This window comes from Ambystoma mexicanum, chromosome 9 (assembly GCF_040938575.1).
Source record: "Ambystoma mexicanum isolate Mex_15411 chromosome 9, UKY_AmexF1_1, whole genome shotgun sequence".
Classification (NCBI taxonomy): domain Eukaryota; kingdom Metazoa; phylum Chordata; class Amphibia; order Caudata; family Ambystomatidae; genus Ambystoma; species Ambystoma mexicanum.
In genome coordinates this window covers 1,557,257,267-1,557,284,139 of record NC_090931.1, presented here as the reverse complement: position 1 = coordinate 1,557,284,139, position 26,873 = coordinate 1,557,257,267, and the positions used below count along the sequence as shown (strand labels likewise).

The 26,873-nt window shown below is 49.0% G+C and overlaps 1 protein-coding gene across 2 annotated transcripts in view; it reads right to left on the bottom strand.

Moving 5' to 3' along the window:
- Nucleotides 1-26,873, bottom strand: part of LOC138489518 (zinc finger protein 135-like) — a 227,787-nt gene that overhangs the window by 168,316 nt on the left and 32,598 nt on the right. For both annotated transcript variants that reach the window (XM_069617259.1, XM_069617260.1), the window contains exon 3: nt 9,259-9,357. In XM_069617259.1, the coding sequence (XP_069473360.1) occupies nt 9,259-9,357 (99 nt within the window). The remainder of the gene's footprint in view (nt 1-9,258; nt 9,358-26,873) is intronic.

The following is a 26,873-nucleotide window of genomic DNA, read 5'->3' as shown; positions in this document are numbered from 1 at the left end:
GGCATTCACTTACCTAAGGTGAGAGCGTTAACCTTTGGGGGTCTACAGGAGAGGAGAAGAGGAAAGAGATAGGGACACCCCAATAACCCCAGTTCATTAACCCCATATTTTCTATCTGCAGACATCTTACTCTTCACGTCAGGCATACAGTGCACAGAGGTCCAGCCCAAAGAGCCAACCGGGTGCTACACATCACCTTTGAAGATACGGTAGTCGCCCAGTCAAGACCGGCGCCTCTGCGAGAATCAGGTGAGCGATACAGAACGCAAAGCCTACCGCAAAACTCTCGCCCAGGCGCTATGGAAACCTCGGATACTGACCACCTAGCCCGGTTACTTGGGGAACTAAGGGCAGAAGTGCATGCAGCTCGTCAGGAAACGAATGCTCTAAGAAGGGAACTAATTATTTCCAAGGAGAGAACAGATGATCTTGCTAGACAATTGCTACAGTCACAAGCCGGACAGACCCCGTTACCCGCATCAGGGGCAAATCTTCCTTCAACATCCTCTATGAATCCAGTGCAGATCAACCTACCTGGGAATGTACCTCTGGCTCCGCCCGAACGATTTTCTGGTGACCCAAAGAGGTTTGCAGTATTTATCAATCAGTGCCGGTTGCACTTCTTATGCCGGCCAGCAGCCTTTCCAACTGATCAAGCTAAAGTAGCTTTTGTACTTTCGTACCTTAGTGGCAATGCAGCAGACTGGTCGATCCCTCTAGTTAATCAAGATGATCCGGTTCTCCATGATTTTCAAGCCTTTCAGCTTAGTATGGAAAAACTGTTCACAAGACATTCACAGGGGCAGGCCTTGGACAATGAGCTTCTTTCGTTGCGACAGGGTAATCAAGACCTTTTGGCTTATATTGCATCTTTCAATAGACTAATAGTGGAAACTCAATGGCCTGAGGACAAAAGGATTACGCTGTTTTATAGAGGTCTACGTGGAGAGCTCAAAGACGTTTTAGCCCAAGTAGTGAATCCCCCACAAGACTGTTCGGATTATATAGACTTGGTCGTTCAAATAGATCACAGACTGCAGAACAGGAAGGCCGATCGTTCCAAGTTGGATGCTCGAGTATTTTCCAAACCGCCAACTCCTTCCAAAGGAGTAGACTCCGGGGAACCCATGCAAATAGGGGGTCTGAAAGGTCCTCTAACACAAAGGGAGCGGGAAAGGAGAAAACAGTTGCAATTATGCCTATATTGCGGAAACTCAGGGCACTTTCTTCGAGACTGTCCGGTGAAACCTGCCAAGAAGGCAGTAGGAGCTGCAGTTACCAAAGTTACAAACTCTGAGCAGGGAAACGACCTCGCCCGACAAGAATAGAGGTCCTCTTGCCGAGCGTGAAAACCAGTTCCGTGACCTCGCATTTCGTGATACCTATGGTCCTCATTAGCCCTGATAATCCGGATCGATTACATGCAATTGAAGCTTACGTCGACAGCGGTGCCATCGGCAATTATGTGGATCATGAAATGGTTTTGAGGATGAATCTAACTCTTTGTCCCAAGGCTGTAAAGGACGTCATTACTACGGTGGATGGTACGGAGATAGCCTCCGGGCCAGTAACACATACCACTCAAGAGGTGACGCTAGTAAGTCAAGATGGACACCATGAGAAGATCGTGTTCGATGTGATCAAGGCCCCTCAGTTTCAGATTATTCTAGGAATACCTTGGTTAGAGAAACACAATCCTCTGATCGATTGGCGAGCAAGAACGGTCCAGTTTCCAGAATGTGTCTCTACTTGTCACCCTCCACCTGGTGTTGCACTGGCAGCAATTTCTTCAGAGACTCCCCAGTTACCTCCCGAATACCTAGAATACCAAGATGTTTTCCGGAAGGAGCAGGCTAACTCTCTACCTCCTCATAGGTCTTATGACTGCCAGATAGACCTGATACCTGGATCTACTCCTCCTTGTAGTAGAATTTATGCCCTCACCGAGCCTGAGAACCTTCACCTTCGACAATACCTGGATCAATACCTGGCAAATGGGTTTATTCGTCCTTCCAAGTCCCCTGCTTCTTCAGCTTTGTTCTTCGTTCCAAAAAAGGAAGGAGACCTTAGAACTTGTATCGATTATCGCTCCCTGAACCAGATCACCGTTAAGAATAGATATCCGTTACCTTTGATCCCTGAACTCCTGGACCAAGTCAGAAAAGCATGCATATATACAAAGCTGGATCTTAGAGGAGCTTACCACTTGGTACGAGTAAAAGAGGGCGATGAATGGAAGACTGCCTTCCGCACCAAGTATGGGCTATTTGAATATCAGGTCATGCCCTTCGGACTTTGCAATGCCCCGGCCGCCTTTCAATATTTTATGAACGATGTCCTCAGAGAGCTCATAGATGTGTGTGTTGTTGTTTACATTGACGACATTCTCGTTTATTCTTCATCGGAATCTGAACATCGGAAACACGTGAAAATGGTCCTCGAAAGATTGCGTCAACACAAACTTTTCGCTAAATTGGAAAAATGTGTTTTCAACGTGACTGAAGTTGAATTCTTGGGATTCATATTATCACCTGGCGGAGTGCGTATGGATTCAAAGAAGGTCGATGCAGTTCTCAAATGGCCATCACCATCCTCCGTAAAAGGTGTGCAAAGCATGTTAGGCTTCGCTAACTTTTACCGCAGGTTTATTCCCGAATTCTCTCGAATAGTCCAGCCCATCACTGCCTTGTTAAAGAAAAACAAACGTTTTGAATGGTCTACCGAGGCGGAACAAGCTTTCCAGGATTTGAAGACTAAATTTATCTCTGCACCAATTTTAAAACACCCTCGCCTCGAACTCCCCTACATCGTGGAAACTGATGCTTCAAGCCTTGCCATGGGGGCAGTTCTATCACAAAAGGACCCGGTAACCAATCAGTTGCATCCCGTGGCATTTTGGTCCCGCAAATTCTCGCCTCCTGAAATCAATTACACGATTACTGACAAGGAACTTCTGGCTATCAAGTCTGCCTTTAAGGCTTGGCGGCATTATCTGCTAGGGGCCCGACACACCGTTACTGTGATTACGGATCACCGAAACCTGCAATATTTGAAAACCGCAAAAGCCCAATCCTCCAGACAACTCCGTTGGGCATTATTCTTTGCCGAGTTTGACTTCATAATTACCTATCGACCTGGTACAAAGAACGGTAAAGCTGATGCCCTTTCTCGGATGGGAGTGGAAGAACACTTGATCAACCCTAAACCTGTACCAATCATTCCCGAACAAAGAATTCTGGGTGTAATCGCCACAGAATCCATAGAGGAAGTTAAGGATAAAGCCAGGCAACTTGTAACTCCAGCAGACATACAGAATTGGCATCTGCAGGGAAAGGACTTTGCAGTAAAGGACAACTTATTGTATTTCCAAGAACGATTATACCTACCCAGCACAGATTTACAGAAAAAAGTAATCTCTTGTTATCACGACTCTTTAATGGAAGGTCATCCCGGTATGGCCAAGACCTCAGAAAAGATCAAGCGCTACTTCTGGTGGCCGTCTTGGAAAAAAGATATCAGAGACTTTATAATGTCCTGTGGAGTATGCGCCCAAAACAAGAGTCAAAAGGAAAGACCAGCAGGCCTCTTACGCCCTATTGACATCCCACCTCGCCCTTGGCATACGCTTTCTGTGGACTTCATCACCGATCTACCTCCATGCTCCGGATACAATACGATTCTAGTAATCGTGGACTTATTCTCCAAGATGGCGCATTTCATTCCGCTCAAAGGCTTGCCAACAGCAACAACTCTGGCCCGAGAATTTCTCGAAAACATCGTCCGACTGCACGGTTTTCCTTCGGTTCTAATTTCGGATCGAGGTAGTCAATTTATTTCTCATTTTTGGCGAAGTTGCTGTCGGTCGGCTCAAATTGATGTGAGACTATCAACCAGTCACCACCCTCAGACCGACGGACAAACCGAGAGGACCAATCAAACTCTGGAACAGTATTTACGCTGCATGCTGCAACAAACTGAAAAAACTTGGAAAGATATCCTTTGGATAGCCGAATATGCCTACAATAACTCTGTCCATTCGGGAACTGGGAAAACCCCGTTTTTTCTTTTGTACGGCAGTCACCCTCGAACCTCGGAGTTGGATCCCCTCCAAGATCTTGAAACACCAGCAGTAGACTACCTGCATTCTACAATCACCCAAGCCTTTAAGGAAGCTGTTGCTCACCTTCAAAAGGCTAAAGAACAATACAAGAAAGGAGCAGATCAACATCGGAAGGAAGCCCCTCACTATCAAGTAGGGGATCAAGTCTGGTTATCCACCAAATATCTATCTCTAAAAGGGCCACGCACATTCAACCCAAGATACCTTGGTCCCTATTCCATCACTACCATAGTAAACCCAGTAGCGGTCAAGTTGGACTTGCCCCCGCACATGAAGATACATCCGGTCTTCCACGTCTCTCTATTAAAACACGTGCAACCTCAAACCCGACTAACCAAATCTCCAAAACCTATCCTAGTTGATGGAGAACTCGAGTTTGAAGTCAAAAGCATTCTAGACTCCAAGATCTCCAAATCTAAACTATTCTACCTAATTGACTGGAAAGGCTACGGCCCCCAAGAGAGATCCTGGGAACCTGCTGAATATGTCCACGCTCCTCGCCTAATCAAAAGATTTCACCGAACATTTCCTGACAAGCCAAAACCCCCGGAGAAGCCCGGTTTGGGAGGGGCCTTGTGGGGGAGTACTGTCATGATCTCTGCTTCCAAAAGGTCAGGGTTTTCCCAACTCCCTTGGAAGCCGATCCATAACCCAGGTTCCGAGTGCCAACCAGTCCCAATTGGGACCTTTTGGACCCAGTCCTGGCGCCAGTGGCACCAGGCTCATAAATATGCCCAGTCCCAGCGCTGGAAGCGCCGGGCTCATAATGCTTGGGTGGTCTTACCTGCAGCAGACCATGCTGCTTACTTGCCTGCCAGTTGAGCCTCCGATCCCCTTCTGTTTGGAACTACTTTTCCTGTTGGGTGGGGCTGGAGCCACTCCCTAGATTCAGAACACTGGAACTCTTCTGGAAAGCAGGAACTCTTTTCTTACCTAGGCGTGGCTGTGGAAGGAGACACCTAAGCACTACAGGAGGCTATTTAAACCACACCCGGTGGATGAATCTTGCTTTGCGTTATTCTGCACCCTCTGCAGCAGAACGCTCATCGTGTCTTCTGCATCCGGTCCTGGGCCTAAGGAAAAAGGCTTACCATCCTGAATCCAGTCTTCAGCAACACCTATAAAGACAAGAAAGAACAGGTTAGCATTCCGGCATCTGAAAGGCAAAGGCTTACCTACTCTTCGTGCGCTCCGGAGGTCTTCACACTGCATTCCGGCATCTGAAAGACAAAAGCTTACCAACTCTTCGCACGCTCCGGAGGCCTTCGGCGCTGCATCCCGCATCTGAAAGACAAAACAAGGTGCGTTTAAAGACATTGGGGAACTTTAATACTCACGTGCCATTACTCCTTTCCACATCTAACCCAGTGGGTATTCCAGCACCCTGCAGCCGCTCCGAACTTGTACCTGCAAAATAAAAAGACAGTTAGAGCGCATCGTGAAGCAGGCAACAAGCGCTTACTTGCGTGCTTCCAGGCGCTTCTATTCATCACACGGGCTCCATCTTCAACTCACTTCAGCCCGTCATCCGCCATCGCCGGAACCCTGCAAAACAAGAGACATCATTACTAAAGACTTTAAAGACATTTGAATTACTCGAAACTTACCGTTCGTGCAGTAAACGACGGACAGCAGTCCTCTGAAGTCAAGAGGCCTGCGCTACCTATCCAGTGAAGAAACTGGTTACAGCACCCTGCCCCGAGGCAGATGGAGAGCTCGGCATTCACTTACCTAAGGTGAGAACGTTAACCTTTGGGGGTCTACAGGAGAGGAGAAGAGGAAAGAGATAGGGACACCCCAATAACCCCAGTTCATTAACCCCATATTTTCTATCTGCAGACATCTTACTCTTCACGTCAGGCATACAGTGCACAGAGGTCCAGCCCAAAGAGCCAACCGGGTGCTACACATCACCTTTGAAGATACGGTAGTCGCCCAGTCAAGACCGGCGCCTCTGCGAGAATCAGGTGAGCATTACAGATAGTGAGCAGAAGGGCAGCAGGTTCCCAGGCCCGGAGTAAATAAAGCATGCAACAAGTAATGTGCCAATCCAGTGATTTAGAAACGAGCAAGACGAATGTCACAGCTGCAGAGACTGAGATAGTGAGCAGAAGGGCAGCAGGTTCCCAGGCCTGGAGTAAATGAAGCATGTGACAAGTAATGTGCCTATCCAGTGCTTTAGAAACTAGCAAGACGAACGTCACACCTGCAGAGAATGAGATAGTGAGCAGAAGGACAGCAAGTACCCAGGCCTGGAGTAAATGAAGCATGTGACAAGTAATGTGCCTATCCAGTGCTTTAGAAACCAGCAAGACGAACGTCACAGCTGCAGAGACTGAGATAGTGAGCAGAAGGGCAGCAGGTTCCCAGGCCCGGCGTAAATGAAGCATGTAACAAGTAATGTGCCTATCCAGTGCTTTAGAAACTAGCAAGACGAACGTCACAGCTGCAGAGACTGAGATAGTGAGCAGAAGGGCAGCAGGTTCCCAGGCCCGGAGTAAATGAAGCATGTAACAAGTAATGTGCCTATCCAGTGCTTTAGAAACTAGCAAGACGAACGTCACAGCTGCAGAGACTGAGATAGTGAGCAGAAGGGCAGCTGGTTCCCAGGCCCGGAGTAGATGAAGCATGTAACAAGTAAAGTGCCTATCCAGTGCTTTAGAAACTAGCAAGACGAACGTCACAGCTGCAGAGACTGAGACAGTGAGCAGAAGGGCAGCAGGTTCTCAGGCCTGGAGTAAATGAAGCATGTAACAAGTAATGTGCCTATCCAGTGCTTTAGAAACTAGCAAGACGAACGTCACAGCTGCAGAGACTGAGATAGTGAGCAGAAGGACAGCAGGTTCCCAGGCCAGGAGTAAATGAAGCATGTAACAAGTAATGTGCCTATCCAGTACTTTAGAAACTAGCAAGACGAACGTCACAGCTGCAGAGACTGAGATAGTGAGCAGAAGGGCAGCAGGTTCCCAGGCCCAGAGTAAATGAAGCATGTAACAAGTAATGTGCCTATACAATGCTTTAGAAACTAGCAAGAGGAACGTCACATCTGCAGAGACTGAGATAGTGAGCAGAAGGGCCGCAGGTTCCCAGGCCCAGAGTAAATGAAGCATGTAACAAGTAATGTGCCTATCCAGTGCTTTAGAAACCAGCAAGACGAACGTCACACCTGCAGTGACTGAGATAGTGAGCAGAAGGGCCACAGGTTCCCAGGCCTCGAGTAACTGAAGCATGTAACAAGTAATGTGCCTATCCAGAGCAGTTTACGATAACACAACTTGAAAAAAACGTAAGCAAGATCCGAGCATATAAAAAGGTATCGCCATGGGTCCAGGAGAGTAGTCGGCTGCTAGATGGGTGATAATATAGGAGCCTTTCACATACCTTATAGGAAGGAGAGAACAGTACTTGGCGGCAGGTGAGGCCATAAAGCGAGATAGTCGCTATAACCCCAAGACTGTGTTTTGAGAGACAATAAGCAAGCTGGGTGCTAGATCCATGGAGAGTTCAGGACGCTATATACCTGGGAGTATAGGTCAGTGAAGGAATACCAGTACTGCAGCAGAAAGGTACTTGCTTGACATTAAGTTCACTCATCCCGACACCTTTAGATTGAGTCCTAGAGCCAATAGGTGTTTAGCTAACCCATCCTTCTCACTAAACACCTCCATGATTATGTGTATTCTGTTGATCACACGTCACAGTATACTATGTGTATGTGTCTAAGCACATGATGTGATTAGGTGTACTGTAGACCAGTGTGCCTCTATACACATTAGGCTGTATCTTTAGGAGGTCGGGGAATGGATGTCATCAAACTGGCTTAAATTAAATGGTAGCAAGACAGAGGTATTGGTGGTCGGTACCACGTCACCTCTCCTTTATTGGACCAATGATTGCTGGCCGGCCTCTCTTGGCCCCCCTCGCGGTCCCTGTGGCATCCGTAAAGAATTTGGGGGTTGTTATTTCCTCCTCTCTTGCGTTGCATGCCCAGATGGCGGCAGTATGTAAGAGCTGTCCTTTTAAGCTGCGCATACTCCGGAAGGTTCTCACTTTTGTGCCGGAAAAATGCTGTGCTCCGGTGGTCGCAGCACTCGTTTTGAGTGGTCTGGATTACTGCAATTCACTGTATCTTGCCCAGCCCCGCTATGTATTTGTATTTTATTGAATTAATATGTGATTCATCAGCTGCAGTTACTGCAGAACGCCGCTGTCAGAGCCACTCTTCGGCCCCCTATTGGAGCCCACATTACCCCTCTGCTGAGGCAGCTCCACTGGTTTACGGTGGAAAAGAGGATATTGTTTAAATCCTTGTGTATGGTACATCAAGCTTTCAACGGCCTTGGACCTGAATATATTCAGGAAAAGTTCCTCCACTATGTACCTACACGATGGGCCTCATTCCGAGATTGGAGGTAGTCATGGTGCTATTTGCGCCATGACTGCCTCCAATCACGGGTCATTCAAAAAGCCATTCCCCATTCCCATTTGAGCCCCCATAGGGCTCTATGGGAAGGCGCTAATAACGGTACCGCAAATTGCGGTACCGTTATTGGCTCTGAATTCTCTTAACGGGTCCCGTCCATAACTCCTGGTCAGACCAGGCGTTGAAGGAGAGACCCGCTAAGGGAACTCGTAGTAGGGCGGTAAGGGATTACCGGCACCGGTCTCCTTACCGGTGCCCGGTATCCCTTACCGCCCCACTCGGAATGAGGCCCGATGTCTCCGCTCTCATTCTGCTTTTTTGGTCAAGGTCCCCCGGTTTAGACTGACTCGTACTGGCGGCCGGGCCTTTTCTGTGGCAGCCGCCAAGGCCTGGAATGCTACACTCCCCTGCCACTGCGGATGACAGCTGATCACCATACCTTTCGGCGCATGCTCAAAACATCTGTGTTTTAATTTGTTATATGGTAGCTCTGTTCTTATCCCAGTGCCAGGGTGCCTTCGGGTGTTTGTGCGCTCTATGAATGCATCTAACATAACATAACATAACATAAAACATATATATCTGTGGGCCAGTCTATAAGCACATATGTGTCTCTGCTAGTGTGAGTCTGTGAGAGAAAGAGTGTGTTAGCAGATGTGAGAGGTAGGATTCAGCTGTGCTACCAGGTCGCAGCTTTTCATTGCGTCTCACTTACTTGAGTAATGATTCATATCACGTCTTCTCTCAAAGTCCTCAATCCGTTCCTCTTTCTCTTTAGATTTTAACGAGAACACCGTACTGGCAATGAGGGGCCCTGTAATTGAAAGTAACGGAAAATGACACATTCAGTTCCAGTGCCATGTCTGATCGAACTTCATCCGGGGCAAGATGTGGGCGACAGGTAGAGATCCCCCAAAAATCATGGGGTTCTACCAGAAACACCAGGAGTGAACTTAAAGTAAAGCATATATTGAGGAAGACAGGGCTAAATACATGCACATATTGCAAGAAAAAATCCATAATTTGGTACATTTCAAAAAAGCAGAAAATTATAGACTTAGAAGTGAAGAGATGAGTTACTCTGCATTCATTAACTCATGACGGGAGCACCTCTGCACAAGAAGCCAAAAGATGCCCATCTGTTCTGACACTCACATCATATGATATGATATGATATAAGGCATTTATAACACGCCTGTACACAAGTGTTTCTAGGCGCCACAAGGCAAGGGAGGAGATATAGAGAGGACAAGACAACCGATCCTACTAGGCCTTGTGTCATTCGGATCGTGCAAGTGCAACAGCGAGAAGTGCAGGGGAAAGGAGAGGGGGAAGTGTAAGGGAGAGGAAAGGTTCAAGTGCGATTAGGGCAGCAATGCTCTAAGTGCAGCCAGGGCAGCGTGGCTCTGGGTAAGCGCACCGAGGCAGGGGCAGGGGAATCATGTACTGTCAAGTCCCACCATAAGATGCACCTGCAGCAATGTAGAGACTTGGAGAAAATGTGTACAGCAGGTCACTCACATAGTCCTACTGCACAGCTTCCCATTGGATTGTACAACACATCAGATTAAAAAATATTATTCACTAGTTAGATCTGACATTCTCTCTGTCTCTCACTGTCTTCCCTCCCTCTCCCTCTCTCCGCTCCCTCGCCTACCCCTCTTCCCGCCTTCTCTCTTCCCTCCCTCTGCCTCCTTTCTTCCAGCCCTCTCGTTCCCTCTCTCTTCCCTCCTCTCCCCCACCTCTCTCTGGATCCCCCTCTCTCTCTTCCCTCCCTCTCTCGTCGCTCCCACCCCCACCCCTTTTCCCTCCCTCTCTCTCTTCACTCCCTCCCCCACCCCTCTTCCCTCCTTCTCCCTTCCCTCCCTCCCTCTGCCTCCTTTCTTCCAGACCTCTTGTTCCCTCTCTCTTCCCTACCTCTCTCTCCCTCTCATTTTTTTCTCTCTCTCTCGCTCTCCCCCCTTTGGCTCCCTCCCCCACCCCTCTTCCCTCCTTCTCCCTTCCCTCCCTTTGCCTCCTTTCTTCCAGACCTCTCGTTCCATCTCTCTTCCCTCCTCTCCCCCCACCTCTCTCCCAATCCCCCTCTCTCTTCCATCCCCCTCACCCCTCCCTCTCCCCCTCGCACTCCTTTCTCCCAATCACCCTCTCACCTCTCTCTTCATCGCCGCCCGCACCACTATCTCCCCTGTGTCCCCATCTCACTCTCTCCCCGTCCCCCTGCAATGTTCACTTCCAGTCTATATTGTAGTCATAATAAAAAGGTTCTTCTCTTACTGAAGAGCAAGACAGCTTTGCGACTGCTTTGCATGAAATCAAAGAGAATTCTGGGAAGATGAGACTGGTCCTAGATCTTCATATTGGACAGTTATGCCTGTGATAAAAGAGTTATACGCTTGAATCACTAAGTGCATTATGGTCCCACAACCTGTAGCTCTCCGTATATATCGTACTAAGATTCCCATGCTCACTCACCATTGAATATACCAGTTAGGACTGGTGGGAAATGTAGTCCAAAATCTCGATACAGGCAAAGGTTGCAGATCCCGGAATAATGCACACTGGACTTGGTGCTCATTTTACTTTTTACAAAGCTCACCCGAGCATTAAGGTGCATCAAGAATTACCTCTGCTCAGTTCCAGCTGCTCCAATGCACTCATTTGCTCAGCCTGAGGAGTTCAACGTGAGCATAAAATGACCGCAACATCTGTCACTACACTGCGTTCTAAAGGCCGTCCTGCATGCTGGGTTTGAGAGCCTCAAAGAATATTAGAAGAAAAGGGGCTGGTCTTAAGGTGAGCCTTTCTTTGTGTATAGAGCTGCGTGCATTCTCCGTCCCTACTGCACAGACATCCTCAGAGACCTATTGTAAGGAACTCATGGTGGCAACAGTAAAGATAGACACAAGTGATCACATTTCAAAAGGTGTTTATTGAACCTTCTAATCGGTAAAATGAACCCCTAATCTAAACCTAAATCTGAGATGGGAGCAAGCTACGGCCATCAAATAATAATAAGGCCGTCCTAGTGGCGACTTGTCAAATAAAAAAGGGCCTATACTAAAAAAAAAAAGAATGTTGCCAATCCTTACCACTAAGTTACAAAATAGTGTGGGATAATGTTCACCAGAGAAGAAAGAAGTGTTCTCAAAATGATAAGTCAGGGTGGTATGGCGGGGTCTCCCATCCCCACGTTTTAGGCATAAGACAAAGCAGGACTTTTGAGCACAGCACACTCCTGAGCCTCATCAGCGCGAGGTTGCAGTTAAATTACAAAACATCAGGGCCTTCTTTGGCCAAGTCTCTGTTACACAAATGCCTCTTGCCTCAGAGGACCTCAAGTGCCGGAAACAAACCAAAAGTTCCTTCTCCCAATCTTTCACGTTTGGTGATTACCTTTCGTGTTAGGATTCCCCTCCGTCGGGGTTCACTCCTTCTCTCAGGGTTGGCCTCCCTCTGTCTGGTTCACTCCGGCCTTTCAGTCACAAGTTCAACAAACATTCACCATGGACATCCCTCGGTCGAGTTCACTCATGTCATTACAATTTTCAACTTGGTTTACCACAATACGGGATTCACTCTTGCTTTCCCCTTGGCATCCCTCCATCACGTTCACATAGCCATTCTAATACAATGTTTACAATCTCATTAGAAATCGGGGTTTCCCGTCCCCTAGCTTTTTCTTGGCTTCGGGTCAGAGACTTTCGATTTGACGTGACCCTAGTAAAAATCCACACTGGGTCACGTCAAATCTGATGCCTCACTGCGGCCTCTCCTAGGGCATCCTGGTATTTGTAGTTCAACAAGAGGGGTGTCAGGATCAAAGACACTTGGGTGACCCCAGTCTCAATGGACAACTGGGGTCTCCTTTCGCAGGGAAACTTTTCGACCAAGAGCGCAGCCTGCAGAGATAGTAACCTGTCAGGCCAGGGGTTCAGGTGAAAAGGCAGGAGCAAGCAGCAGAGCTGTAAGGGAAAATGGATACAATTCAGTATCCCTTTTTGACCCACCAAGTACCACCCGTGCCACCCCCAGACAACCCCACTCTTACCTGTTGTGCTGCAGTGTCAAGCGAGAAACCTACTTGCACAAAACTCCAGCCAGTGAAGACCAAATATTCTAGGATACTCCGCAGAAGTGAAAAGCCAAGCTAGAGCCCGCAGGCTCTTGATGGAGAGTGGGGCCCTGACCCGGACAGCACAAGGGCACAATCTAAAGGAAAAGACCAGTCAAAAGAGTTCCAGTAGAAAAGGAAGTCCCAAAAAAAACCACAGTTCCCAGAAGGCAATGTCAACTGAAACAATCCAAGTGGAGTTCCATAGGAAATGCCAATCCACCATGAGAATGCAGGGGAATCCTCCAATGAAGCAGCATAGCAACCCAAGAGAAACAGTACAAGTTCCAAGATCGTAAGGCAAAGAGGGCAGAGCAATGCAGTCCAAACACACGTTAGACGAGGTCAAGGGAGGAGCCAGGAAATCTAGTAGAGGGAATCAAGCACCGGACACAGTACAGGGCTGAAGCAGTGAGCGGTAAGCAAAAACAGAGATGCAAGGTTGGGAAGCCAGGAAATCAGTCCGAGGGAAAGCCAGTGCCGAGAGCAGATGAGGGACAAAATCAGAAACAGATCCAAGTCGTTAGCCAGACGTTCGAGATAACACAGTAATCGGGGTAAAGAAGCACACAGAGCAACCGTACTGAAACAAACGTGACGGTTTAGGAGCGTCGCCCTGCAGTTGGGGATAGATTAAATGCTGTTCCTTCCAGGTAGCGCTCGGAACGCAGAGATTGTGTAACGCTCACCTGATTCTCGCAGAGGCGCCGGTCTTGACTGGGCGACTACCGTATCTTCAAAGGTGATGTGCAGCACCCGGTTGGCTCTTTGGGCTGGACCTCTGTGCACTGTATGCCTGACGTGTACAGTAAGATGTCTGCAGATAGAAAATATGGGGTTAATGAACTGGGGTTATTGGGGTGTCCCTATCTCTTTCCTCTTCTCCTCTCCTGTACACCCCCAAGGTTAACGCTCTCACCTTAGGTAAGTGAATGCCGAGCTCTCCATCTGCCTCGGGGCAGGGTGCTGTAACCAGTTTCTTCACTGGATAGGTAGCGCAGGCCTCTTGACTTCAGAGGACTGCTGTCCGTCGTTTACTGCACGAACGGTAAGTTTCGAGTAACTCAAATGTCTTTAAAGTCTTTAATAATGATGTCTCTTGTTTTGCAGGGTTCCGGCGATGGCGGATGACGGGCTGAAGTGAGTTGAAGATGGAGCCCGTGTGAGGAATAGAAGCGCCTGGAAGCACGTAAGTAAGCGCTTGTTGCCAGCTTCACGATGCGCTCTAACTGTCTTTTTATTTTGCTGGTACAGGTTCGGAGCGGCTGCAGGGTGCCGGAATACCCACTGGGTTAGATGTGGAAAGGAGTATTGGCACGTGAGTATTAAAGTTCCCCAATGTCTTTAAACGCACCTTGTTTTGTCTTTCAGATGCGGGATGCAGCGCCGACGGCCTCCGGAGCGTGCAAAGAGTTGGTAAGCTTTTGTCTTTCAGATGCCGGAATGCAGTGTGAAGACCTCCGGAGCGCACGAAGAGTAGGTAAGCCTTTGCCTTTCAGATGCCGGAATGCTAACCTGTTCTTTCTTGTCTTTATAGGTGTTGCTGAAGACTGGATTCAGGATGGTAAGCCTTTTTCCTTAGGCCCAGGACCGGATGCAGAAGCCACGATGAGCGTTCTGCTGCAGAGGGTGCAGAATAACGCAAAGCAAGATTCATCCACCGGGTGTGGTTTAAATAGCCTCCTGTAGTGCTTAGGTGTCTCCTTCCACAGCCACGCCTAGGTAAGAAAAGAGTTCCTGGTAAGAAAAGAGTTCCTGCCTTCCAGAAGAGTTCCAGTGTTCTGAATCTAGGGAGTGGCTCCAGCCCCACCCAACAGGAAAAGTAGTTCCAAACAGAAGAGGATCAGAGGCTCAACTGGCAGGCAAGTAAGCAGCATGGTCTGCTGCAGGTAAGTCCACCCAAGCATTATGAGCCCGGCGCTTCCAGCGCTGGGACTGGGCATATTTATGAGCCTGGTGCCACTGGCGCCAGGACTGGGTCCAAAAGGTCCCAATTGGGACTGGTTGGCCCTCGGAACCTGGGTTATGGATCTGCTTCCAAGGGAGTTGGGAAAACCCTGACCTTTTGGAAGCAGAGATCATGACAGATTGCAACATGTCACGTGACAATAGGGCGCGAGGGTTGATGGGGATTGAAGTCCATTGTGGGCATCAGGACAATCATTGAGTTAGACACCACGGCAAATGCCACTGCCTTAGACTCTTTACACTCCAGGTATGACCAGCCCCTGGAGGCAGGTGGCATGTGACAGTACCCCCCGCAAAGACCCCCGTCCCCGGGATGAACGCAGTAGGTTAGCATGGAAAGCATGCAGCAATCAGGGGGCGTGGATGTGGGCAGCTGGCTCCCAGATTCTGTCCTCTGGCCCATATCCCTTCTCTCGGCATCTTCCTGCTTCTAAGCACCCTGTGCTTCGTTTGATTGCCGTATTTTGTTTGCTGAACTGTTCTTTACCTGCTTACGGCCTTCGCACACCTGCTGCCTCGCAAGCAACAAACATGGCAACCTCGCCTGAATCCTCATAATGGCTGCCCCGGCTTCTGAATTGCTCCGGTTACCTCAGCGCTTGGCACCCAAACCATCTGTCTGCCACTGCCTTCTTCGGCCCCCTGTGAGGCTCTGACTTGCTTCTCACCAACCCCACCGCTCCAGAGGTCCCCTCCATCTGCCTGGACCTGTGGTGCTTTTCACCTCAACAATCGCCCCTGGCGGCTCCGGTGGCTTACTTCATCCGTCGCTGCCTCCTGCGTCTGCAGCCTCCATAGCCACGGCACCAGCTGCTCCTGGACTCCCATCTGTCTCCAGTGGCTCCGGTGGCTTACTTCATATCTGCCACTACCTCCTACGTCTGCAGCCTCCATAGACACGACCCCCACTGCTCCCTGATCTCATCCGTCTGACTCCGGAGCTCGGCCTTTCACATGGGACTGCTGTGCCTTGTCTGCCGCCTCTGCTGCCACGGCCCTCACTGCTCCATTGGACTCCTCCTTCTGCCTCCAGTGCACTGCCCACCACACTCGACTGTGATACCCTGCATGCCGCTTCTGCTACCGCGGCCACCGCTGCTCCATTGGGCTCCTCCTTCTGTCACCAGTGCACTGCTTACCGCCACGGACTGTGGTACCTTGCCTGCCGCCTCTGCTACTGCGGCCCCCGCTGTAACCAGCGCACTGCTCACCACCCCAGACTGTAGTACCTTGCATGCCGCCTCTGCTACCACGGCCCCCGCTGTAACCAGCGCACTGCTCACCACCCCGGACTGTGGTACCTTGCCTGCCGCCTCTGTTACCACGGTCCGATGTAACGAGCGCACTGCTCACCACCCCGGACTGTGGTACCTTGCATGCCGCCTCTGCTACCGTGGCCCCCGCTGCTCTGTTGACTCCTTCTATCCTCGGTGCACGGCCCACTACCACTGACTACTGTTCCTTGTCTGCCGCCTCTGCTACTGCTGCCCCTGCTGCTCCTTTGGCCTCCTCCATCTGTCTCCAGTGCCTCTAGCACCCGTGGCCCCCACTACTCCAGGTGCTGCTCATCACCTGCGTCCTGTTTCGGCAGCAGCCCCCACAGCTTTTGTATCTGTGGCCTCGGCCCTCGTTGCTCCTGGGTGCTACTTGTCACCAGCGTTCTCTTTCGGCTGCAGTCCTCACAGCTTTTGTATCTGTGACCACGGCCCCCGCTGCTCCTGGGACTGCTCTGTCATCCTCTGTCCCAGTAGCTGCTGACTTCCGAGACCACAGCCCTCGCAACCTCTATGCCTCTGTTGCCGTAGCCTGTACTGTTCCTGAGGCTGTTTCTTGTGACCACTGTGTCCTCTTTCAGTTACTGCCGTCTCAGAGTTAGTGCCTCTGCGGTCGCTGCCCCTGCAGCTCCTAGTGACCGCTCAGTCATCCTGCCCCAGTGCCCACGATCAATCTAGGACCACATCCCCCGCAGCCTCTGTGCCTCTCCTGCCGCGGCCTGCACTGTTCTTGGGGCCAATTCTTCTTCACCGCCTATCACTGTGTCTGCGACCTATTTCGGCTGCGGCCTCCTTCAGAGCCTCTGTGATAGCAACTCCTGCTTCTCCTGTGGTCCACTCTGTCATCTGCTCACACTGTTCCTGCGACCACCTGGGACCACAGCCTCCGTAGCCTCAGTGACTCTACTGCTGTGGCCTCCCCCGCTCATGTGGACTGCTCCCTCAGCCTCAATCAGCAGTTCCTCCACCACAGACTATCACTCCCTCCAATTCTGCAGCCTCGGCCCTCGCTGTGATCTGTCTCTTGCAGCCGTGGTCTCTCCAACTTCAGAAGCCGATTCCTCCTACCACTGACTATTGCACCCTCCACCTTCACTGCTTCACCCCTCTACGAAGCCTTCCACGACCCTCTGCTGCATCCCTTTCTGAATCCCTTCAATTCAGCCAACCGGATCCTACTACTCCTTTCTACTTACCCCTGTTCTAATATTGATCCGTGTTATGTGATTCTACTCCTTTCTGCTCCACCCCTCTTCCCTTCCCTCCCCTCTTCTTCCTACCCTCTCGCCCATTAAAATTCTGTATCTCATTATCATGGTCATCTCCACCCCCCCTCACTCCCAATCATCCCGGCACTACAATCTTATCTACCCACATATCTCCAATTCTTCTGATACCTTTGACGTTGCCCTCTGGAACACCCGGTCAATCTGTAACAAAACCACTGCTGTCCTTGACCTATTCATCCGCCTCAATCTCCAATTTCTTTGTATCACCGAAACTTGGATCCCTCCCCACAACACCTCTGTTCCTGCTTCCCTTACCTCGTCCTCTTCTTCTTTTGCGCACGTCCCACACCCCTCTGGCCGCGGAGGTGGCTTAGGCTTTCTCTTTCGCCCCCACTTTATCTCCTCTCCCTCTCCTACATCTCTTCCCTCTCTACCCTCCTTTGAATTCATGTATAAAATCTTTAATTCTCCCCATGCTATATCTTTCCTCATCATTTATCGCCCTCCTGGCCAGCTTGGCTCATTCTATGAAGACTTTGACCATCTTCTTAACCTCATTGCACCCAGCCCCACCCCACTAATCGTTCTTGGCGATTTCAATCTCCATCTCTCTACTAACCCTTCCTCCTCTCCTATCCATCCTTGAGTCCCATCTTCTCTCTCCTCTCTCCTCCCCTCCCACTCACCAATCAGGCTCTACCATTGACCTCATCTTTACCACCTCCTTCTCTGCATCTCCAATCTCTTCTCTACCTAACTATCTTTCTGACCACTCCTTGCTCTCTTTCTCCCTCACCCCCCCTCGCCCTCCCCTCCTTCCCCTTCTTCCACCCCCTTCCTCAGGCGTGATCTACGCAACTTCAACCCTTCTCTCTTTCTTTCTTCCTGCTCCTCTTCCCTCCCCTCTCGCTCCCACTTCTCTTCTCTTTCAGCCACAGTAGCCTCATCCACCTTAACTTCCTCCCTCTCCTCTACTCTTGATCATCTTTACCCTCTTTCCTCATTCCACCCTTCTCGCTGTCCTGCTCAGCCCTGGCTATCAGCTCATCTTTCCTCCATGCGCCGCCTTCTTAGGCGCTTTGAACGTTCATGGATCAAACACCCTACCACCCCCAACCAAACTGCTTACTTCTACTATCACTCCCTCTATGACTCTTGTCTTAACTCTGCTAAACGCACCTACTTCTCCGACCTTCTCCACTCTGTCCTCTCACCCTCGCCGTATCTGCCAAACCTTAACTCGACTTCTCTCTCCGCCTAGCCCTGATCACTCCATTGCCTCCCCCCTCTGCTTCTGATTTTGCCACCTTCTTTTCCAACAAAGTCCTTAATCTCGGACACACTATACTCTCCTCTCCTTATTCTTCTCGTCCTCCTCCTCCTCCTCCTCCTCCTCCCCCCCACCTCTTCCATGTCATCATTCACCCCATCACTAAATCTGAAGTTACCCTCCTCCTTTCTAAAACCCACCCCACTGCCTCTCCCTCTGACCCCATACCTACCTCCCTCATCCCCAAAATCTACCCCCTCTTCATTCCCTATATCACATCCCTTTTCAACACCTCTCTTTTCACCTCACTCTTCCCCACTCCTTTTACGCATGCAACCATCATCCCCATTCTCAAAAAACCTACTGCTAATCCCCATCTTGCATCTAACTATCGTCCCATCTCTCTACTACCTTTCCTTTCTAAACTCCTAGAACACATTGTATAATCTCAACTCTCTACCTTCATCTCTAACCATTCTTTCCTCCCTACCCAATCTGGTTTCCGCCCTCTTCACTCTACTGAAACTGCTCTTACCTCTGTTCTCAACTGTCTCCTCTCTGCTCGCTACTCTAAGCACTCCTCTATTCTGGTCCTACTGGACCGCTCTGCTGCCTTTGACACTGTCGACCATCCTCTACTCCTTTCTACTCTCTCCTCATACGGCCTTAAAGACTCAGTTCTTAACTGGTTCTCCTCCTATCTCTCTAACCGCACCTTCTCAGTTTCTTTGGGTGGCTCCACCTCTCTATCTCTCCACTCAACCATGGCATTCCCCAAGTTTCTGTCCTTGGCCCCTTTCTCTTTTCGCTGTATACGTCCCTCCTTTCTCCTTTAATCTCCTCCTTTGATGTCTCACATCATTTCTAAGCTGATGATACCCAGCTCTTCCTCTCTTTCTCCTCCTCCTCTCCTGACATCCACCATAAACTCTCTTCCTGCCCCTCTGCTATTAAATCTTGGATGTCTTCTCACTTCCTTACTCTCAATGCAGATAAAACTGAACTCCTTTTCTTCCCTGCCAACACTCTCCCTCCTCCCTCTCCTCCTCCTTGCATTATTTTTCCCCTTCCCAACTCCCCTTCTCTCCTCATGCTCGTAACCTGGGTCTGCACATTGACACCCACCTCTCTCTTTCTCATCACATTTCCCTCACTGCCAGATCTTGCCGTTTCCACCTCTACAACATCCGCAAAATGTGTCCTTTCCTAACCTTCCAAGCTACTAAACACCTCATCTCCTCCCTCCTCTTTTCCAGACTTTTCTACTGCTCCACTCTTCTCTTTGGACACCCCTCCTCTCATGTCTCCCCCCTCAAATCTGTCTACCACTCTGCCATTCGCTCCCTCTGCCTCCTCTCACCTCACAACTCCATCTCCTCTTCTTTTAACTCACTAGGCTGGCTCCCATTCCACTCCCAGCTCAAATTTAACTTCCTCTGCCTAGTCTTCAAAGCCCTCTATGGTCTTACCCCTCTGTACCTCTCCTCCCTTCTCTCTTTCTATACTCCTTCTCGTTCTCTCCGTTCTGCAGATCTCTTCCTTCTCTCTACTCCACCTCCCCCCTGTGCCTCCTCCCGTTTCCGCTCCTTCCAACTTCTTGCTCCTTTCCACTGGAACCGCCTTCCTCTTCCCGTCCGCTCCATCACCTCCTATCCCTTATTTTGCACTTACTCTAAAATCCTTTCTCTTTCCCTCTCCCCCTAGCACCAATTGTTTCCTCTCTCACCAATTAACCCACCTCCACCCTCTCCTCCTACCTTCTGTCCCTCTATTAGTACTTAGCCTCATCATAAATGTAAATTGTTCGTTGTACTGTTTTCTGGTTTAGATTCATTGCTAACTATTGCTTGTTGTATTAACTTGTTCCTCTTGTATAGCACTTTGGATTAAGGCGCTATATAAATTAAAATAAATACAAACACAAATACAATTGATTAGGTAATAGCGAACCCCTCTGGTGACACGGGTGTCCAAAATCGCCTGTTCCTCATACTCATCTTCCCCCACGTACAGTAACGGGAGCGGGCATAGCAGGTAGTCTAGTACCCATTACATAAGGTTTCAACAAGGAGACATGAAAGACGGGATGAACTGGCCAAAAACGAAGGGATCACCAGACGAAAGATCACTGCATTGACCCGTTTGGTGATGAGATATGGACCGACATAATGTGGGAGCAGCTTGCATTTCCTGTAATACATAGAAAGCTTGGTTATCCACCAAATACCTATCTATCTGGGGTTTTCTGAAGCGCCACTAACCGATAGGCCTCAGGGTGCTATATCCCTATGCTCGTAGTCTGGAGCCGTAGAGCGATGCTTTTCGGCCTGTTTCTTAATATGTTCTTCGGCAGTTTGCAGATGTTGAGCTACAGCCGTGCGTATGGAGGTAAGTGATCACATCACCGCATTGGCCACAATGCACCGGAGTAGGTAGAATAAGGGGCAGGACTCTGGGGTGTTACCCATGCAAGGCGTAGAAAGGAGAATAACCCACTGAAGGATGATAAGAGTTGGTGTATGCTAACTCTGCCGCCCCTAAAACCGAGAGCCAATTAGACTGATACTGAAGGCAGAGGCATCGGAGGTGTTGTTCCATCGTACCGTTAACTCTTTCAGTCTGGCCATCGGTCCATGGATGGTAGGATGGTGAGAAGCGTGACAATTATGGAGGGCAGACCAAAGAATCGAATGATATTTGCAAAAAAGAGCATGGCCAAACCGGAAGCCGAAGGTATAGCATGACATGGAACAAAACGTGGCATTTTGGTAAAGGCATCCACCACTACAAGGATAGAGGACATACCTTGTATTTGTGGCATATCAACCACAGAATCCATGGAAACCATGTGCCAAGGTTTGTGTGGAATTGGCATGGTCAACACGGAACACTTTGAAACATAATCCGCTATGTCTTTCTTCATGTGAGGCCACCAGCACCACCTGTGTAGTAGATCAAAGATTTTCCAATGGCCCGAGTAAGCAGACAGTCGGACATCATGGGACCATTTGAGTGCAAGATGTCTGGTCTGGGTGTCGGGAACATACATGAGTCCTTGTACCTAAGGCAAACCGGAAATCAGATGTGCTTTCAATAAGGTGACATCAGTAGGGTGATCTCTAACCCAGCGTCGAATCCCAGCGTCGAATCCCAGCCAACAAAGGGTAAGAGACCATACACACAGAAATCATGGAACCCTTGGGTAGGAGTGGTGTAACGGGATGTGTTTTGTCAGAATCACCTCCAACCCTAGACAAAGCATCGGCCTTGCCATGCAGAGGGCCCGGGCGGTAAGCAACCACAAAGTTAAATTGGAAAGTAAAACGGATGCCAACAAATCTGCCAGGAATTTGTGCACTTCACATGCGATAGAGCCTGCAGATTACAGTGATCAGAATACACTGTTACCGCGTATGTGGCGCCCAGAAGATGCTGTCTCCACTCCTTGAACGCGGCTCTAATGGCCAAGAGTTCTCTTTCCATGATGGTGTAATTCCTTTCAGATGTAGACAAGGTTCTTGAGAAAAAGGCCACCGGATGTAGGAGTTGCATAGTGGGGCATTTCTGCAACAGTATAGCCCCGATTGCTTGGGCAAAAGCATCGGCCTCCACAACATATGGCAGAGAAGGGTCGAGATGTTGTAACATAGGAGCTGATGTGAAAGCGTCTTTTTAAGGACTGGAAAGCCACTAGCGGTTACAATGGCAGCTTAGCTTAGTTGTTACAAGGACATGATATGCATAGTGGTTACATAGGATAAAGTAGCAGTTAGTTACATGCATAGCTTAGGCAGGTTACATATTTTGCTTGGTGAGCCTGAGGAGTTAGTTGAACAGAATGGTTTTGAGAGTTTTGCGAAAGATGAGGAGGGATGGTTCGCTGGGGAGTGTGTTCCTGTTAGGCAGAATCACCTGCAGTACCATTTGGGAACACTACAGGTAATTAGGACTACAAGTGTAAGCACAATTTCACCTTTGGTACAAGCCTGTACTACACAGTAAAGTGGTAGCGATGGCTGAACAGCCAGACTTATCTCAAAAGTTTAAGTGTGCAGTAGAACAAGTTACACAAAGGACCACCAAATACAGTGATTCAAATATACACTTACTCAAGGTTTCTTGGTAAAAGAATATACATTTATTTACTCAGTCAGTTAGAAAACATTACACTAGCACAAGCATCTCAATATCGCACACTAATACACCACAAAAATCCAACCAGGAAGTAAATGAACAAGTTTAGCTCCAAAATGAAGTGGGAGCAAAATGGCACTTCAGATACTTAATACAGGAGGAAAAAGACAAGGTTATAAGAATAGACAGTCCAAATACATTCATAGGCAGGGCAAAGGGTTTCAGTTAAATACAAACAGCAATTATTCTCAATAGGCCTGGGTCAAAGTCAATGATTCAGAGTCTCTTGTATAGGATAGCACAGTTCTGGTATATAACGGTTAAGTCTTTGCCACAGATTTTTTAAGGATTTGGCTAGGCGAAAAGTTTGACGAATGTTAAGGTACGGTCAAGCCTTCGTAGTTGAGGAAAGTTTCACGCACTTTCTCGATGGCTGAAAAGTGAAAAGATTTCCGGACCGCCTTTGCACAGTACCTTGTCAATGAAGAAGAGCTGTATCTGAGGCAGTTGTTCCTGGCAGATCCTACAGACCTCGCTGTTCCTGAGCTTCAGTCATGGGGACAAGAAGGAGGACGTCGGGAGGTTCCTGCAATGCCCAGGGAAGAGGCTGTTTTTACAGATAGGTCTGGGGCGCCATATTGAAAAACAAGGCTGACCCGATTTTTAGCTACCTTTGTTAGCGGTCGGGAAAAATCACGGTAGTTGATCTAAACCACTGCCACCAGCCATTTAAAGTAGGAAAGGGTAACATTTGACTGTTACATGAGTGTTTTGACTCAGGGGAAGCTAGGCAACCCCTCCAGCATCCTATAGTAAGATAATTTGTGCTGGGTCAGTAAATTTAAAGTGACTAGTAAAGTCAATTTAACTTTACATGCTCTGGGAGACAGTCAGTCCCAGAGAAGGTATTTAAACCACGGGAAGTCTGAAAGATATTCTTGTATCACTGCACTGAAGGTGCTGTGTGACACACAGAAAAAGATGAAGCCCATGGAGTGGTTTTAAAACTCCATAACCAAAGAACACAAAAGTAAAACACATCAAAATATAGCAAAAGAGCTGGAGGCGTCTAAGGTAGAGGGAATTAAGCACTTGTGTGAGAAATCTCCCTAACAGTTCCATAATTTGGGAGCTATGTGGGGGAATCCTACACCTCCGGCGTTTGCTCTTTTAGTGAGTGGGACTTACAGTTGGGTGGTATGGCGACTTCTTTTGGGGCGGGTAGAAATGGCCCTGTTGATGGTTTTAGTTAGACAGGATGGCGCTGACAGACTCAGGCATTTGTGCGGGATGGTTAGGATTTTGAAGATGACACGTTCCTTAACTGGTAATTAGTGAGCATCTTGCCTGGCTTGAGTGATGCGAGTTCTTTTTGGAATGCTGAGAGCTGCACGTAGCGCATAGTTCTGCACTATTTGGAGCCTGTTGACATTTTCTGGCTGAAGTGCTTGCAAGGATGGCATTGCAGTAGTCCAGCTTAGCTCTGATAGTTGCACGGGTAATGGACAGGCAGTTTTGGGGGGTTAGGAAGGGTTTCATGGCATTTATGAGTTTAGTGGTGTGGGCCGAGGCTGTGGCAATGGCGCTGACCTGTCGTATCATAGACAGGGTTGAGTCAAGGTAAAGTCCAAGGGTTTTTACGGAGGTGGAGACGGGGATATTGGTGTTGTCGATAGTTAAATTGTCATAATTTTTGTTAAGTTTAGGCAAGATTTCTTTGGGGCCAAGGAGTCTGATCTCGGTTTTGTCCCCGTTAAGGCATAGACCATTGATTGCCATCCAGGTTTGGATGGTGGTGTAGATTTGGAGGAGGGCTGTTGCGTCTTGGTCGTAGTCACCAGAGAGGGGGAGCAGTACTTGTGTGTTGTCGACGTAGTTTGTGTAGGCTATGCCGAGCGAGTCCAGTAGGTCAAATAGTGCTTTAGTAAATAGGTTGTAAAGGGTGGGGGCAGTGCATGATCCTTGGGGTACTCCGCAGTGAATTGGGTCAGGGCTGTGTTGGCCTGGTCAGAGTAGACCTTCATCGCTCTACCTGAATGAAGCTATGCATCTTCTATAGAAGTTTGCAAACCCCAGGAACGACTGTAGGGCTTTCAAAGTGGTAGGTACTGGCCAGTACAGTACTGCCTGAACCTTGGCGTCACTCATGTGGACTCCTTGTGAAGACAACACAAAACCCAGGAATTCCACTGAAGATGCATGGACAAAACACTTTTCCAATTTGGGATATAGTGCATTCTACCGCAATCTCTGCAGGACTGTACACACATGCTGAATGTGCTGATCGAGGGACTCTGATAAGATGAGGATGCCATCCAGGTATACCAAGACAAAACAGTCGAGAACATCCAGAAAAACATCATTGACAAAATGCTGGAAAGTGGCAGGAGCATTGCACAGCCCGAAGGGCATGACAAGATACTCAAAGAGACCATACTTGGTTTTGAAAGCAGTCTTCCATTCATTGCCCTGCCTCATTCTGACCAAATTATAGGCCCCCCGAAGATCGAGCTTGGTGAAAACATTTGATGAAGTTAGCCGGTCGAGCAGTTTGGAGATTAGAGGCAGGGGGCACTGATTTTTTACTGTGATGACGTGGAGTGTTCTGAAATCCACACAGGGACGCAGCTCCCAGTCTTTCTTGGGCACAAAAAAGATGGGTGAGGAAGCTGGTGACCAGGAAGGCCGTATATGAGACAAACGTAAGGTCTTGTCAATGAATTCCTTGAGATGCTCTTCCTCCTTGTGCGTAAGGGAGTAGATGCGACCATGAGGGACCAAGGCCCCGGGTATAAGGTCAATGGAACAATCATAGTCCCGGTGTGGTGGAAGTCGCTGAGACAACCCTTTATCAAAGACCTCTGAAAAGTCCTGATATTCTTGGGGTAGATCAGGCGTAGAAGCTTGGGTAGTCGCACTAACTGTGGACACACTGGACAGATGTGCTTATCATGGAGAAGAGGTAATTCTACCTTCAAAGGTCAGACATATGTCTAAACAGTGAGGAGAGGAAAAACGCACAGTCTGTTTCACCCAATCAATGACAGGGTAATGCTGTTGTAGCCAAGTAAGGCCCAGGATGACCTTAACTAAGGGGCGGTAATCAGATCGAACGTAATCCATTCAGAGTGCCCCTCTTGTGTGCTCATTAGGGCGAGCCCTGTCTGTGCCGTCACCTGTCCAGAAATTAGACACAAGCCATCCACTGCACAAACCATCTCTGGAACCTGTTTAATAAAAATAGGCAACCCTTCCTTTTTTGCCAGTGAAAGCAAAAGGATCAGGAACCGAAAAAAAGACATAGGCAAGCATATGTGCATGGACGCTGAAACGTCCTCTGGGCCAACGGAAAGCGGACTCATCCCAGTGGCCCTGTCTAGGAACGAGTCTTGGTGTTTCCCGAAAGCTTGACAGGTCTTTTGAGACAGACACGAATGAAATGGGCCGATTGCCCACAATGGAGACGGATTGTTGGCCATTCCACTTTCCCTCTCTTCCTTAGTCAAATGGCATTGCATGGCCCAATCTGCATTGGTTCCGTTTCTCCAAGTGACAGCGAGGGGACGGTGTCAGACTTGCCAGATCGCATTTCGGGTATTCGGCATTCGCCTCGGCTTTGTATAAGACGGGCGCCCACCTGTAAGACCAGATCCAAATGTTCGGGAAAACCGGATGGAATGGATGGTACCACGGATAGGGCATCCTTGAGTTCATCAGACAGGCCCTTATAGAAAACCGCCACCTTCTTCTGTTCTGGCCTCGTGGTTTCACCCGCCAATTGATTGAAGCGAGCCAGATAAGACAGAAGACTCTGCTTTCCTTGAGTCAAGGCCAGAAACTCCGGATCTGATGCCTGCGCCTTGTATCTGGCATCAAAGACGAGATTCATTGCACCCAATAGGATATCAAAGTCATACAAAGCAGGATCATTGGACTCCAACAATGGATTAGCACAGGCAGCGGCGGTACCACCTAAATGAGACAACACAAAGGCTGCTTTCGTGGTGGAGCCAAAGGATGGCAGAGGGTTATTGTAACGCTCACCTGATTCCCACGGAGGCGCAGGTCTGGCTTCGAGTGCTGATGCTTCTTCAATGGTGAAGCGCAGGGCTCTGAAGATGGACAGGAAGGGCCCTCTACTCTGGCTTCTCCGGCTCGCAGGAATATTCCCCTTAGGGTCAGGAAGGATGAGCTCTCCATCCTGCTTCTGATGCAGGGGCGCGTTGAAACCCAGTTACTTCATTGGATTGGGGATTGGTGGGAGTTCAGGTAAGCTTGACTATTCAGGTAAGGCTTTGTAAAAGTTCTGTTGCAAGTTCAAAAGTCCAAGCTTAATAATAATGT